Source organism: Leptonychotes weddellii, chromosome 3 (genome assembly GCF_054177405.1).
Source record: "Leptonychotes weddellii isolate Sample4059 chromosome 3, ASM5417740v2, whole genome shotgun sequence".
In the NCBI taxonomy this organism is placed as follows: domain Eukaryota; kingdom Metazoa; phylum Chordata; class Mammalia; order Carnivora; family Phocidae; genus Leptonychotes; species Leptonychotes weddellii.
In genome coordinates, this window is record NC_138371.1 from 124,906,580 (window position 1) to 124,923,573 (window position 16,994).

The 16,994-nt window shown below is 42.9% G+C and overlaps 1 protein-coding gene across 2 annotated transcripts in view; it reads right to left on the bottom strand.

Moving 5' to 3' along the window:
• Window positions 1–4,057: 4,057 nt before the first annotated feature.
• Window positions 4,058–16,994, bottom strand: part of COG3 (component of oligomeric golgi complex 3) — a 77,606-nt gene continuing 64,669 nt past the window's right edge. For both annotated transcript variants that reach the window (XM_081814944.1, XM_081814943.1), the window contains 4 exons: window positions 15,231–15,306; window positions 10,699–10,826; window positions 9,560–9,658; window positions 4,058–6,009 (listed from right to left, as the gene is read on the bottom strand). In XM_081814944.1, the coding sequence (XP_081671070.1) occupies window positions 5,980–6,009; window positions 9,560–9,658; window positions 10,699–10,826; window positions 15,231–15,306 (333 nt within the window). In that variant the 3' untranslated portion in view covers window positions 4,058–5,979. The remainder of the gene's footprint in view (window positions 6,010–9,559; window positions 9,659–10,698; window positions 10,827–15,230; window positions 15,307–16,994) is intronic.

A 16,994-nucleotide genomic window follows, 5' to 3' on the forward strand; every position in this document is an offset into this window, starting at 1 on the left:
TTCTCACTAACCCTAACATCGTCACAAACACCCCTCTGCCACCCCTGCCAAGGCCGAAGGAGACCCAGACAGCGAACCAACGCCAGATTGCTGCAGGTCCCCTAACCCAGGAGCTAGTCAGGAGCCTGAAGGGACACACATTCAAACCCCCTCCACTAGCTGGGACACTTCTGCTCACTGGTAACAGTCACTCATTCAAGTAGGTAAAGCAAAATGGGAATGAGTCATCTGGACGGAAGGTGCAGTGGGTCTGAGAAAAGGATCAGAGCATGGGGAGCCCCCAGAAGCCAGAGGACTTCCGTCCTCATCTCTGTGACAGTCTTCTTGTCCTGAAGACATGTTGTCTATGCGCCTCACTTCACGGGGCTCTGCCTCCCGATCTCTCTCAAAAGCCCCCAGAGGTCCCTGATCAGGAGGCCACTCTTGGTCCAGCCCCACGTGGTAGGGAGGGTGGGGTTATGTCTTGATGCCCGTGCACAGGGATGGGTGGGAGTTTCTAGAAAAGGGGGACTCAGGAGGTGGGCAGCCCCCTACAGTGTGCCTCTTCTACATCCCGGGACACGGCCACTTTCCGGGATGACCTCCACTGCAGCCTAAACCAAGCCAGGATAGGAAGCCCCTTCCTCCCAGCCAGCCTGGCAACTGGCCATTCCCTGCCACGACAATGACACCAGAGACCCCCTTCGCGGCCCTGCCCCCTTGCTGATCTCACAGGGCCTGCCAGCAGCTTTCACCGACGTCATCATGGCCCCGAGCCATGACAGCCCAGCAGCTGAGGCAGCACTGGAGGTGGGCAGAGGTGGGCAGTGGGGGGCGGATGTGGTCACGCCCAGTATTTGCCACATTGCTGGCCGACGGTACCCTCAGCTAGAACAACAGTCCCTGTGGCGCAAGGCAATGAGCCCTAAATGACACAGACGACCGCCGGAGCAGCCTCCCCCTCCCAAGCCCACGTCAGAGTCTCAGTAGGCCCTGTTTGGTCCGCACTCGGGCCGAGGGCCTAGAAGCCCTTTCTTCTTACCCGCCACGAGAAGCAGAAGCTTCCAGGTTGGTCCCAGCAACAAACAAGTTCCCCCCAAGCTCGCGGCTGGCTCAGAGCCAGCGCTCATGTCTCCTCCAGGACTGAAGGACCAGCCAGCCCTGACTCGGGGTCCTGGCACCACGGCGTGCTCACTGCGCAAACTCGGGCACCGTGGTGAGCCCGTGTGCTCCCCCCGCACAGGAGGGCCATCCTGGAGCTCGCCTCCCAGGGTTACACACTGGGAGTTAAAGTAGCGTCGATAAAGCACTGCGCGCCGAGCTTCCTGAGCGGACTCTCAGACCATCAGCCCGCTCCCCTCCCGGGGAGTCCTCCTTGCACGGACCCGAAATCGTTCTTCCACTCACGCAGAGCCTGTCAACAGGCGGCTGCGCAGAGGTGTTCTGTTTGGTCAGCCCCGTTTGAAAATCTTTTGTTGCCGACATTTAAAGGCCCAGAGATTTCACATAGAGGCACGGGGTTCCAGGTCCCCTGGGACCCGCGGCTCTGTGCCAGGGTCTCCAGAGACTGGACAGAATCACACAGGAATCAGGGACTGTTCTCACAAGGGAAAGCCGATCACCTCACAGACCAGGAAGGAAATAAAGCCGCCAACCAGATGGCCAGGAACTGCACAAATCTAGATCCCCCCCACTTCGTACGTTTGCTGGAGGCCCCACACCGGGTGCCGTCCACAGCAGAAACTTACTGTCAGGCTTCCGGAGCCTGGAGGTCCGAGATCCAGGGCTTCCTCTGGAGGCGCGAGGGGAGAGTGTGTTCCGGGCCCTGGCCGCTTCTGGTGGGTCCTGGGCTTGAGGCAGACCTCGCCAGGCCTTCTCCCTGCGTGTGTGTCTCTGAGTCACAGTCCCCCTTTTTATATGGACACCAGTCACATTGGAGGGGGTATGGCCTCATCTTGACTACATCAGCAACAACCGATTTCCAAATAAGGTCACACTTCCAGGCCCTGGGGGTTAGGACGCCAACACAGGAATGTGGGGGGTGGGGGCACGTAATTCAACCTGTAACACTCTCTGCCTCCCGTCCTGGGCCCTTCCCAGGTCCTCACCTTCCTGAGGGGACAAATTCTGACTGACCACCATTCTATCTTCAATGACTTGGCAGGAAAAGGTGCTTCTCCTGGAAATGAAAACGAACGAAGTTGGGCTGTTTATGAATACCAACCTGTTCAGTTACACACAAGGGTTCCCTGACGGGTAACAATTGGTGACTGCCCCAAGGCAAATGGAGCCTCGTGCAGTGCCCACAAAATCACTAATGCATTCAGTAACTAATTAGGCCATGCAACAAATACACACTGAGCTTCCGCCATGTGCTCAAGGTGCCCCTGGGGAGATTAGGCTGGGGCTCAGAGAAGCGAGCCGTAGCAAAACAAAGCAACTGTGGCTTTGTGGAGGAGCACAGCACAGCAGAGCCCCCTGGGTGAGAGGGAAGGGTCGCGGAGTGAAGAGTGGGGGTGAGGGCGCGGGCTGGGAGTGCCCAGGAGGGAACGAAGAACCTCCAAGAGCCCCCACCAGCACCAAGGCCAAGGATGGAACCGTGGCCCGCTGACTGGGGGCGGGATTTCATTGGAGTGCTGGGGAGCCGCCAACTTCCTACTTGGATGGCAGGAGAACTCACTGCAGAGCCCCCCACGCTGCCACAGCGGCCATGTAGAAGGAAAAAGAGACACACCAGCAACAGGAGGCCCCTTTCCCCTGTGCCGTGCAGTGTACCTCCAGCACCCTACACAGCCTAAGTCTGCACCCGCTGGCAAAGGAGAAATGTCCTCTGGGTCCAGCTCCAGAGTCTCCAAGGAGGGCCCAAAAAGGTGGATTTGGAGCTGCGAGGCCGTAAATCGGTAACTAGCGCAGAGACCGTCCTCCCGAGCCTGCCCGAGATGAACGCGGTTGTGGTGACGCTCAGTCCAGGACCTGCCACAGCAGAGTCCGCACCAACGCCTTCTGCGTTCAAGAAATATCTACATCGGTGATACTTCCTGCGCTTATCCCTCTGTTTCTCTAGCCTCTGGTCTGTCCCCCCACCCCCACCCCGGTGACAAAGCCCTTTCCTGCCCAAGCGAGACAGTGACGAAGCCTGGCACGTGCACTCACGGACCCGGACCGATGCGGAGGGTGAGCAGTGAGGAGCCGAGGCCAGACGCACAGATGCGCGGGGGCCCCACGGGCCATCAGAGGACGGACAAGCTGGGGGACGAGCGGCCTCGGGGAGAGAAGTGCTCCAGAGAGGAAGCAATGAAGTTCCTCCTTGCTGAGAAGCAACATTCTCTTACCAATGCACTGAGGTTTCTCTACCAAACGGCCCCCTTTTAAAAACGAAGGTTGACTATTCTTTCTTGCAAGGTAATAGCAGAAGAAAATTTAAAGATAGGGGATTGTTAAACCAGGGTGAAAATACAAAGTCGTTTTTATTGCTACTTCCGTAACATTAAATTTCAACACAACTCTGTGCTGACAGTACTCAGGAAATTGGCAGTTTTGCAAACAAAGAAAAATTAAATTACCTTTCAACTAACGAAGCATTAAGAGGCTTCAAAAAGGGCGCCTGGGTGGCTCAGTTGGTTAAGCGACTGCCTTCGGCTCAGGTCACGATCCTGGAGTCCCTGGATCGAGTCCCGCGTCGGGCTCCCTGCTCGGCGGGGAGTCTGCTTCTCCCTCTGACCCTCCCCCCTCTCATGTGCTCTCTCTCATTCTCTCTCTCAAATAAATAAATAAAATCTTTAAAAAAAAAAAAAAAGAGGCTTCAAAAATGTCTTCCCACAATAATTATCTTACCAAAAAATCCACACGGTACAAGTGAACAGACTGGTGGAGTGTACCAATGTCCATATTCTGCTTGTGATAATGTATTCTACTTTCACAGGATGTCACCACTGGGAGAAATTGGAGGAAAGGTACAGAGGGTCTCCCTGTATTCTTACAACCGCATGTGAATCACAAGCTAGCTCAATAAAAATTTCAATTAAAAAATTATTTTTTAAAAAGAATCCATACACACAACAGACACGTGAGGACAAAGTAGGAAGCAAAAATCTTTATTTTTTAAAAAATTCACATTTATTAAAAACAGCAATTTCTAGCCAAATAATATAAAGCATTTTAAATTATTTGAAAGTATGTACATGTTTTGTATAAGTAAACACTTGAAACTGTACAGATTTTAAACAAATATTCATTTAGCCAACAAGTTGGATCACTATCACCTACTCAGCACTTTGTAAGATGCTTGAGTGTTTCAGAAAGAAAAGATTCAAAACACAGGGATGAGTGCCATCAAATATTTTTATCCTTAAGAATGCAGCCTGCTCTGTACATCCAATTAAATCAGTCACAGTACTATACAATAATCATGCCCTCATTTCTTTGGAAAGGCTATTAAAAAAATCAAATGTACATATAATACAGAAAACAGGATATTTTACAGTTTATTTCATTAAACAGTTTATGTATTTAAAATAGTAAGTGGAAGTAAATACAATCCTCCTGATTCATTCATTTCATGTCAAAGAATGAATATGGACCCTCTTTCCCTTCTACCTTCCCAAAATAGACTATTAAGCTCTCTCAAGCCACATTCATCACCAATTTAAATGGAGTTGAGAAACAAGTGACCTGTTTAAAGTGACAGACATCAGGATATACAACCTATCTACACACTGCAAGAGGCTGCTGCAAGGGGACAAGTCCTGTAGAATGAGGTCCGCTGGCTACATTCCAGAACCCTCTTCAGTGTTCCATCTCTGGATAGTGTTTGCGTAACTCAAAATTCCTTCTGAACCAAAAAGCAGCTTATGTGAGGCGAAACCAATCCACTCAGGAGATAGTTTTTTGTGGGCAAACTCATAGATGTGCATAATTTATCTGATGATTCCCTGATACAATATGGTAGATTTTAAGGGGTGGGCCATCTTCATCCTCCTCGTCTTTGTTAGTTAAATGTATCCTGCCGTGACAGGGCTAGAGCCCCACGACATTGGTACACAGCACAGCCAATGAACGAATATACGGGACATGAAAGTGTCCACTGTTCAAAGAACTACTAAAACCGAAGGCAGTGCACAGAAAGCTGGTAACCCTAACCTTCCTGCGTGAGATACACTATTGAGCAGGCTGCCTCCTCTCCCTTACGGGCCAGATTTAAGACATCTTAATTGGTGCTTCCCATTCACAAACACGGACTACTGTACCATGAAGATTCTCATCAAAGATACTGCACACATCTATTATGAGGAGGCTCCAGCCCCTGTGTTTGAATGTTCTGCACCTAAGCAATTCAAGGAGTACAGACGCTGGGACCTTACACAGGCTTCTTGCACCTTGAAACTACCTCACATCAAACACACAGAAAGAGAACACCCCAAATTCCCAGGAAAGCAGAATCTGTTCTCAGATGCACCCAATCTACTCCAAACAAAACTTCAAAGTGATAGGAGAAACATTACATTAAATAGAGTGCAGAAATAAGATTTCTGGAAGCAAAAAAGAGCCGCCGTGGAATCTCTGTGGCTCAAAGTGTTGCAGTGTTTCACGCTTTAACAAACCCTCCTCGTAGAAGCTTTCTAATTAACAGTCCTTCTGTAAAGTTCTTCTTCACACTACTTATTGTAACCTAGTTTCAAATTGCACATCTTTTGCTAAGAACCATTTCCCTGTGTGCCCACCATAGCTACCTCTAAAAAACTCACATTTCTCATGACCTTTTCAAGAAGGCAGTTCTCACGCTCCCAGATTAATCTTTGGCATTTTGATGTTTTTAAAAGGGAAACACCAATCTTCCAAACACTTGGCTTGTATTTCATTCTGCAGTCAGCACTGAGCAGCACGCCTGTGTGGTTCTCGGGGACACCCCCACATCCGGTTCCTCGGCGTCCTTCAGGCTGCCAGACTTCCCAGCCCGCTCGGACCGCACAGACACTGACGTGCACAGCCCGGCCGGCCTGGTTATTTAGAAGCGGACAGTAGGAGGTTCAGCTGAAAAGCAAAGTGAAAGGCTATGTTAGTTCTGCAGTGGAATACCAATCCTCAAACACAGAATGACAGAAAAAGTCTAGGATTTTTAAGAAGCCAAATGGACACAGCTGGACCTGCAATGCTGGTGTGATTCGCGAAGCGGCCGCTGGGCGGCGGGCTTTGTGGCAGGTCTGGGAGGGGGTCACGCTCTATCACTGAATCGAGGCCCTCAACTTATTTAGAATCCAATGAAAATGACAGGAGGGGGAAAAAAAACCCTACATACCAACCCTGACAAGGGATAGAAATAGATCTAAATCATCAATTTCACCCTTCTCTGTGCAGAGTGTGTTGTGGGAAGAACTGTGTGTAAGATGAATTCCTTGAATGACCACTTTAAAGGCAAAAGAACAGGCGTGAGGAGTGAATTTCAGCTCACACGCTAACTCTGACTGAGCCCTAGAGCACCCTGCCCACTCTGTAGAGGAGGGCAGGACACAGAGCCAGCCCCCAGGAGAAGCGGAGAAACCCACCATGGGACAGGGAAGGGAACTGCAGTCTCCACACGGCCAATCTGGCACCCGAGCCCTAGAAGACATGCAGTTAAATGAACCTGGCAGTGAACCCTTCTACACAGTACGAACTGTTTTGGTAATCAAAATAATAATGGCCCCCTACACTCTTCTATAAATTTGTACTCCCAGGGAAAGGAACACACCATCACCTCTGTGTTTTTCCTGCCAAAAATACAAAACCTCAGTCTAATCATGATGAAACAGACAACACCAAGTTGCACAGAATGATGGTCTCAATCAGTGTTTTTCAAACTAGGTTGCAACCCACTGGTACATCATGAGAACAATGCAGTGGTTCATCAAATGAATAGGGAAGAGAGGCAGAGCAAAGCAATTTCAGTTGTACATAATGTGAGTGATTACTGTCAAATTTTAAGTTACAAACATACACACACACACACTAAAACATGTATCTTGCTAGCAGGAGTCCAGCAGGAGCCCAGGAACCCTGCATGTTCTTGGCAAGCTCACCTGGCTACTCCACATCTACACTCTTGCAACTGACTATATATAACTGGAGAAAAAATAGACAACCATGCTCTCTTGGATTAATAACCACTGAACTCAACTGAGCCTTGCTCCCCAAATCTTTAGTGCCCCCTCCCTTTTAGTGCTAACCGTCTTCCTGTTTCACTCACAAGCATGAAGCAATCAGATGAGAGCTTCCATCGTCCTATCGTGTCCACCGCCTCCCCACATGTGTGCCCAAACACTGGGCTTTCTTTCCTTTTGCGACTGAGCACCCCCACCCCCATGCACCTAATGAAGGCTCCACCCTCCAACTGTTCCTGAGATTCCATCCCCCCTTTGCTACTCCAGGACATCTTTCCAGCATCAATTTTTCCCTCTCTCTGGATCCTCTTCATGAATATAAAAACATGCATTTTCCTCTATCTTTAAAGGGAAAAAAAAAAAAGGAAAGATAACCCAATAACAAATAAAAGTAAGTTATTTATAGGACAAAGGAAGGAAAAGGCTGGAGGGGACTGAAAGGGAAGCAAGACACCTCCAATTCTACCTTGTTCTAGAATTCTGACTTGAGAACCAGGTTAATACTTTATATAATAAAAAAACGAAATTAAATCAAAATGATGGGGAAAAAAAATTTCTAAACATTGAAACAAACCTAACTATATTATCAAGTTAGTGGTATAATCACATAGAATATAATTACTTCAAGTGACTTATAAAAAAAAAAAGTATTTTAACTACAATCCTGGAACCACAGACACATCTTTTTAAAATATGGACCCATCTAGGGGCACTTGGGTGGTTCAGATTGTTAAGCATCTGCCTTCGGCTCAGGTCATGATCCCAGCGTTCTGGGATCAAGCCCCATGTCTGGCTCCTGGCTCCTGGCTCCTGGCTCCTGGCTTGGTGGGGAGCCTGCTTCTCCCTCGCCCTCTGCCTCTCCCCTGCTCATGCTCTCTCTCTCTCTGTATCTCTCTGTCTCAAATGAATAAATAAAATCTTTAAAAAAAAAAAAAAGAAAGAAAATGAACTCATTTAAAAAATATATATATATGACCCATCTATCCATACAAAGGAATATATAAAGCCATAAAAAAGAATAAAGTTCTGATACATGCTACAACATGGAAGAGCCTTAAAAACATTCTGATAAGAGAAAGAAGCCAGTCATAAAATGCCATGTATTGTATGATTCCATTTATTTTATTTTATTTTTTTAAAGATTTTATTTATTTGAGTACTGAATGGAGCACTGGGTGTTATACGCAAACAATGAATCATGGAACACTACATCAAAAACTAATGATGTAATGTATGGTGATTAACATAACATAATAAAATAAAATTAAAAAAAGAAATGAAAATACGAATTCAAAAAGAAAAAAAAAAAAAGATTTTATTTATTTGACAGAGAGAGCAGGAAGTGGGAGAGAGAGAAGTAGGCTTCCCACAGAGCAGAGAGCCCTATGCGGGGCTCGATCCCAGGACCCTGGGATCATGAGCTGAGCTGAAGGCAGACACTTAACTGACTGAGCCACCCAGGTGCCCCTGTATTATTCCATTTAATGAAATATCCAGAATGGACAAATCCATAGAGACAAAAGGTAAATTACAGAAGATGGAGGAATGGGGAATCTGCTAATGGCTATGAGGTTTCTTTTGGGGGGACATGAAAATGTTCTGGAATTAGATGGTGGTGATGTTGCACAACTTAGTGAACATACTAAAAACCAATGAACTGTCCACTTTAAAAGGGTGAATTTTATGGCATATGAGTTCTATCTCAATAAAAAAAAAAAAAAAAGGACCCCATTTCCCTTCCAGCTACACCTTTTCTCTCCCAATGTGGTAAAACTCCCAAAAGACTCACCCATACTCAATGCCTCCAGTCCCTTCCCCAACTCTCCACCCTCTCTGATCAGGCTCCCATACCTTACTACTCTCTCCCACACCCTCCAGTCCTTACATATATAAAACTCCTAAGCTATACCAAACTTAAAACCAGAAACAAAATACCCACCATAGCACCAGCCTACTCCTAATACATAATATGTGCTCAATAAAAACTTGCTGGCTGAACTGAATACATGAATGATAAATACAGACCTAGCTCTGTATTTAGTTTTTCAAACTTAGGAAGAAGAGAGAAAACAGAAACACTTGTAATATCAAATCCCTAAAGTAACTTTTTTTCATGTGAAATGTGGGCCTCTTATCATGCATACCGCAAGTAAAATTACTCAGCATCATAAACACCATTACTTGAACTTTTCACAAATAGTTCATTCATGTTAAACACAGCAATTTTCAATATCAGAAAGGATTTAAAAAAGCAATTAAAAATTATAAAGTCATCTCTAAAAATTTGAGACAGCAATTCAAAGTTTGAATTATTGCTCATCAGAATAAAATTATGTACAATTTTTAAAATTAAAATTAAAAACATGGTTACTCAAAGACATTACCTACTCAAGTAAAATAACGAAGAGGAATAAAAGTACAAGGATCTTCAGATGATGGATTACCTGTTCCATAGAAGGACAAGCAATGATCTGGACATCTTCAGGGCTAAACTCTTCCTTTAACAAAACATGGAACTTCTGGAAGACTTGCTGAATATTATTCTTAGAAAGAAGAAGAGGCAATCCCATTAAATGAGTCACTAGAAACATATGTGGTCATCTTAAACATGAAACATTAAGATTGTTAAATCTTTTTTTAAGTTTTCATTTAAATTCCAGTTAGTTAACATACAGTGTTATATTAGTTTCAGGTGTACAGTATAGTTATTTAGTACTTCCATACATGACCCTGTGCTCAACACAAAAAGTGCACTCCTTAATCCCATCACCAATCTCACCCATCCCCCACCCACTGCCCCTCTGATAACCATCAGTTTATTCTCTATAGTTAAGAGTCTGTTTCTTGGTTTGCCTCTCTCTCTCTCTCAGAATGTTAAATCTTAATGATGTTTGCCAAACAAGTGGAGGAAATGTATCTTTCACTGGATTACCAAAGACATATAATTTACACTTAATAATTCACATGCTAGTACAATCCAACTAAGCCTTATCAGATAATACTTCCTGGAAAAGCTAAACTCTAGTAAGCCCCATCCCCCCAGAGAATAGTAAGGCCTTCAGGAGCAATTTCTTACACAAAAGATAATAAAGTTCCCAGACACATAAAACTACTTTAAAAATCAACCAATGCCTTTGGTAAAGATGTGAGCTCAACAAGAGCTGGAAGTTATGAGCACTAAATTTGCTCTGACATTTAATCCCTTGGCAGCCACTGCAAGCCATTTATTTCCACTACTCACCAGGAAAATGAAGCATAATTCCTGAAATGCCACTTTCTCAAGTATTGGGCCACATTCAATGTTAGGATCTGATGACTTATTTATTTACTAATTTGTACTTTAAGGTCAAAATTACCTTGCTGCCAAAGGTAACATAAAGAACTTAAGACAAAGGCAGGGGTGGATATAATCAGGCCGGTGCTGGTTTTGTAAGCCTCCCAAGAATTACAGTGATTATTAATCAACTTTACTAGAACAGTATACCTACACTTTTAAATGTCTACAGGAAGAGGAAAATGGTAGACAAGGCAAGAAAACCTGAAGAGACTGGACAACATTCAAATAACATATCACGATACTCACCCTAACAGGTTTAAACAAGATGAACTCTGTGTCTTTATTGGATAGGTACAATGACATGCTTCTCAATGTCAGAGGCAGCTTCGCTTTTATTGTCTTGTAGGCACTTGCTACAAGGTCACTGACCTTTGCTGGAAAGAATTAACCTCATTAGTGTTACAAAGAAAAAGAGAAGAAACACTTCCATTTTTATTCAGAGGGGAATAAATGGAGAGAAAAAAACGGCAGAAGAAAGGACTCCATTTCCCCCAAAATTTTCTTTCACTTTTCCTGTTTACCAAGTTTAATCACAAGCCCTATAAACATTCATTATCTACTACATACAAAATTCTACTCCCAAAGGCAAAGGCAGTAAAAGAACTCCTCCAACACTCTTCAGGACATTCATAGGGGCTATACTATGGTGCCTTTGGAATTCAGAGATAGTTAAGATAAAATAAAAAATTATTTGCAGAGAGACACTAGTAAGAATTACTTCATTATGAATGAGCTTACTCATTTACAGAAGTGACTCACAGCAAGAGATGCTCTCTTGGCTTGTGAAATCATTCTCAAAACATCCACACATATTTAACAGTAACTAAAAATCCATCTGTTACATTCTTCTTTTTTTTTAAGATTTTATTTATTTGAGAGAGAGAGAGCGCGCGCGTGAGGGGAAGAACAGAAGGGGAAGGAGAAGGACAAGCAGACTCTGCACCTGAGTATGAAGTCCAACACAGGGCTCTATCCCAGGACCCTGAGATCATGACCTGAGCTAAGATCATGACCTAGGGGAAACCAAGATCAGACACTCAACTGACTGAGCCACCCAGGTGCCCCCATCTGTTATAATCTTATACTGTATTATCAGAAAGGCTACAGAATTCCAGAAAACTGTAACTGAAACAATTACGTAGCCTAAGTGTAGTGTCTGAAAAGAAGTACAAATGGAAAAGAAGAGTAGTAATCTTTATGAGGTCATTTAAAAGAGAGAAACTACCTAGAAAGGTATGAAGAAAAAAACTGATTAATAATTTCAAAGACATTCAACTTCACTCATAATTTAAGAAATGTATATTAAAACAACTGAGATATTTTCAGATTGGTAAAAGTTACTAAGACTGTGAATATCCACATTTGGTAAGGGTGTGCAGAAACAGGCCTTCTCATCCACTGCCGTGGGGAGCGTAAACTGGGCAATGTCTAGCAAAACTGAAAATACACATATACTCTATCACTTAACACCGCCACTGCTAGAAATTTACCTGATGGATATACTAATAAAATACCAAGATACGCATATACAGGGACATTTATTAAAGACTGGATGAGGGAAAAAACCTAAAAATACTTTTAACTATTAACAGAATCATTAAAGAAATTATGCTAGAGTGACGCATTCCATGCATCACTGAAGAGAATGCACAGAGCTGGATACGCCAGTACAGAGAGGGCTCCAAGACACAGAATAAGTTTAAAAAAAAAAAAAGAAAGAAGGCAAGGAATATTGTATAATCTTATTTGTACAGTATTTTTAAAGTCCACATATGCTAGTACATATATAACAATTGGGGGAGAGAGACTATTAATAGTTGCTACCTTTGAGAGGACTGGTTTGGAGATGAAAAATAGAATTACTTTTCATTTTATACTTTGTCACAGCCCAAATTTTGTACTATATATTAAAAACATTTTTCTTTAAATTGAGAAGGGTTGTGGTAGAGCAGGGTAAGAAAGTATCAACGCTCTCAAGAAGAAAACAATCCAGGAATTGCTTATTTTTTATAAAATAGATGAAAGCTCCTTTAGGGCACTTAATTCCATGGGCTCTGGTTCTATCCTCACCAACACACTTCAAGAATCCCTAAGTCAGTTTTCAGAGCCCTTGATAACCAAATGGTGGGTGTGAAGCCTAGTGAACAGAGCCCTCTGAGGGCTCTTTATAAAGGTATATTTCTCAGAGTAAATTAACAAATTGGCACCCTAATTTACAACTCAATCTCCTCTGAGTTTATCATGAAATGATCCCCAGGAACCTAATCAAGACTGCATGAACCAGTCACCTTGGGTTTCTAGGGCCCTAGACAAGTCCCTAGATTGTTCTTTTTTTTTTTTTTTAAAGATTTATTTATTTATTTGAGAGAGCGAGAATGAGAGAGAGAGAGAGAGAGTACATGAGAGGGGGGAGGGTTAGAGGGAGAAGCAGGCTCCTTGCCGAGCAGGGAGCCCGATGCGGGACTCGATCCAGGGACTCCAGGATCATGACCTGAGCCGAAGGCAGTCGCTCAACCAACTGAGCCACCCAGGCGCCCCCTAGATTGTTCTTGATGCTCCCAGCCAAAGGCCCAAACATCCCCGACATTTCAGTGTAGGCTTCTTGTACTACAGATGAAGAAAAAGCAACTCCACAGCTCTGCGCAGCTACATGGGACAGAAGATACAACAGCTAAGTGAACTGGAGTGCCACTGCTCTATCTGCCAAGACCTCCTCCCTTAAAAGACAGAGAATGGGTTAATGACAAAGCAGCAAGCCCCACTGCAATCTGTCCTGTTGTCCGCTTCCTTTCATCCACTCCTGCTTTACTAATGCTGCAGAGCACAGCACACCTAACACTGCAAGCTCCACTCAGATTCCACTTGAGAAAATGACAGCCTGTTTTGAGTGAAAGAGGATCTTTCCAAAGAGGAAAGAAAAATACGTTAATTATGCATCAAGCCCCTGGGCTTAGTTGTATTAAATACGCCTATGCCTTTTTATTGGTTTCTACCTATTTTAAGAAAGATTTATTGCACCCAAGAGTTTCATTTACATAAACATTCAAAATAAAATCAGCTTCTATTTCTAAATAAGCCCTATAAAACACTGAAACCTTGACCCAAAGTCCCAATTAATCCACAGGTGGTCAGAATTCCTTCTAGAATTGTGCTGAGTTATGGAGTGACAAGACTGCTCCTGACTGTGAGGGGTCAGAACAGGCGGCTACCACCACAGCCAATTGTGATTAGAATTTCCAGCGCTGTGGCACCTGGGTGACTCGGGGCCCTGAGATCAAGCCCTGCATCGGGCTCTGTGTGGAGCCTGCTCAAGATGCTCTCTCTCCCTCTCCTCCGGCCCCTCCCCACCCCCACGCTTTCATGCTCTCTCTCTAAAAATAAATAAATTAAATAAATTTTAAAAAGAATTTCCAGTGTGATCAATAAAAGAAACTGATTTTCTGTCTTCTGACAGAATGTACTACTGCATCAAGTATGATCTCTGTCCTTTGGTAAGATGATGAAGATTTCAATCTCACATGATACAAAGGTTTAAAATAATGAAGACAGTAAAATATTTACTGTCTCCAACACAGGTAAACAAAAGACCGAAAGCAGTCAAAAAGTTCATATGCAATAAAGCAAATCAATGCAAACTTATACTGGTATCATCAAAGTTCATATGACAAATTTTTGAAATAAAATCCTATCTTCCATTCAAATACAACTGATAATTCTGTACACTTACAAATCCTATGAGATGCACAGCTACTCTTTTAGCTTCTCAGTTCTAGTTCAACTTCAAATTAACCTGAGCCATTATTAAGAGTAACTGAAAATTTTTAGAATGCCCTCAATTCTTTTCCCCAAAAGAAAAAATACCTGACAAATATATCATTCTTTCAATATGGAAAACCAATCTTATTAAAAACCTAACGTTAGATTAGGTGCTAGTAGACAGTCAATTTTTTATGGATGCTAAAGGTGAATTTGGATCTCACTTTCAGCTAAAAGCTGCCCAAAGCTGTAACTTGGATACAGCTTCTCCATAATTAAAACATGATTCTTTTACCATTTTGCCCTTTTAGGTTCCAAAAGATCTCTTTCCTGATGTGGGCCAGGGACCAGCCAGAAATACTAATCCTCCAAAATGATTTATTCTGGCTTAATGGCAACTTAAAATGCCATAAAATGAACCAAAAGTAACCCACAAAGTTGTGATTCTAAATGTCCGAGGTCTAATGCTAAAGATAAAAAAAAGAAAAAAACCCTCTGGCACAAAAAAATTTATATTTAAGAAAGAGTAAAACTGGGAATATCTCAAGCATGTCTGCCAACTCCCCACTTACACCACAATTTTTATAATTTTCCTGAACACTCTAAAAATGTTAACAAACTGAGGATGTAACTTACATAAAACGTGAAACAAAATAATGACCAACAACATCCTTCATTTAATACTTGAGAACAGTAGCATTCCCTCCCTAATTGCAGACTACCAAAAACAGTACTTTCACCAAAGCTCTAATACAATGAAAAGCAGGTGTACAGAAACAAGTTTCCATCTAAGCCCCGTTTATTTTTAACTCTGTATTTTTTCTTTTTAATTCTTGTTTCCTTGGAATGCTTTCTGAAATGCAAGTAGTGCTGGCCCATTTAGACCTGTCAGCTCCAAACTGCATCTTGCATCAACACAAACCACAGAAGTAGGAAACCAACTCCAAGCTGTCAGAGACTATATAAATGCAAATTAATCAACATCCTAAAAAAAGAAATCCCTGATAGTAAAATGTGAATACCTGGCTGTGCCCAAGGCTGCTGTGAAAGAGTATACTTGGGTCCTCCCTGACTGGCCATCGTCTTCAATGCTGAAACCTGTTAGACAAGACAAAAAGAAACACGTTTCTTTTCATTTCACGTCTCTCCAAGGACACACCACCATCTGAACCTATTAAAACATAATGATAGTCAAATGTGCAATCCTAAAAAAATGCGTCGTAACTCATAATCCTTCCAACTAATAACATATTTTAGCAAAACTTCTTTTGTGATTTCAAGGCATCTGCTGTCTTGCAAAAAAACACCACCAATGTCCTGAGATATTCTTTTTTTTTTTTTTTTTTTTAAAGATTTTATTTATTTGAGACAGAGAGAATGAGATACAGAGAGCATGAGAGGGAGGAGGGTCAGAGGGAGAAGCAGACTCCCTGCCGAGCAGGGAGCCCGATGCGGGACTCGATCCAGGGACTCCAGGATCATGACCTGAGCCGAAGGCAGTCGCTTAACCAACTGAGCCACCCAGGCGCCCTGTCCTGAGATATTCTGCCTGAAACATTTTAGAGAAGGAAGACAAAACTGAGGACCTAGGAAAAATACGGAGACAAAAACAGGTCCCTTTTTAAGTGGACTGTTATGTCAACATTAAATTATTATTGTATGCTGTTAGAAAAATGTCACCCCAGCAGGACAAAGCTCCTTTACATACCTAGAGATTCCTTTTCTTTATTATATTTCAGGCAGAGAGAATGTTATGAAAACAAGATTTTCAAACAGCATCAAAAGGCACACTTGACCAACCACTGCTACAGGTAGACTCAGATGCCCATCTTTTATTCATCTCCCTTTCATTCCTCAGCCATCAGTACAGAGAAGCAAACATAAAAAAGTACATTTGGCTGCTTGGACAAGTCTGTTCTTAAGATGTTCTCAAGATGGCAAATCATGGTGGGGTAGTTGGTAACTAAGGTGTAGCTGGGGAAGGTGAAGGACAGAAACTGCATAAAACATTTTTTAAATGGATTGTTAGGTGCCAAAGGTCCCAACTGTGACCTTGGCCTCACTAGATAGTCTCATTAGAAAAATTTGAGACCCAACACTTTCCGATTAAAGAAGGCCACAAAAATATTTAGGCAGAAGACGGGCACAGACAGAATACAATGTTAAGTAAGCTCACATTCCTGGACTACCCTAGGCCTTTGCTCATGCTGTCATGTGTATAAAATCACCCCTTTCCTATTGTCTATCCCTCTCAATAGCTTTACTTTGTATTGTGAGATGCAGCTTTTAAAAACAAATCATTCATACGATTATAGATTAGGCAATGCTAAAAGAAAAACATGTTCATTTAGTATGTATTATCCAAAATCTTTTCCAACATAAATATATAAACATACTAATGTGTCTACGTTTACAAAAATAGGAACACAGTGCTCTGACATCTTTTTTCCCCACCTAACCCTAAATTCTGGACATTTTTCTGTGTCCAACAGTTATGTTTTATTAGTAATGGTTGCCTATTATTCCACTGATTGTTCCAGAATTTAACCAATATCATAATGATATATATGCTGTAGGTTTAGGCTGTATTAATTATTTTTATATTAAGAACAAAGACAAACTTACATATCCATCTCTATTTACTCTCTATGTAACATACTTACCTTTAAGTCAAACTGCAAGGAGCATTTTCTTCAAAAGTTTTCCCCAATTAGCCCTATCTTTTTCAAAAACTCTACAAGATGAACATAGTAGACCCACTGTCTCATGATGACATTGCTGTACAC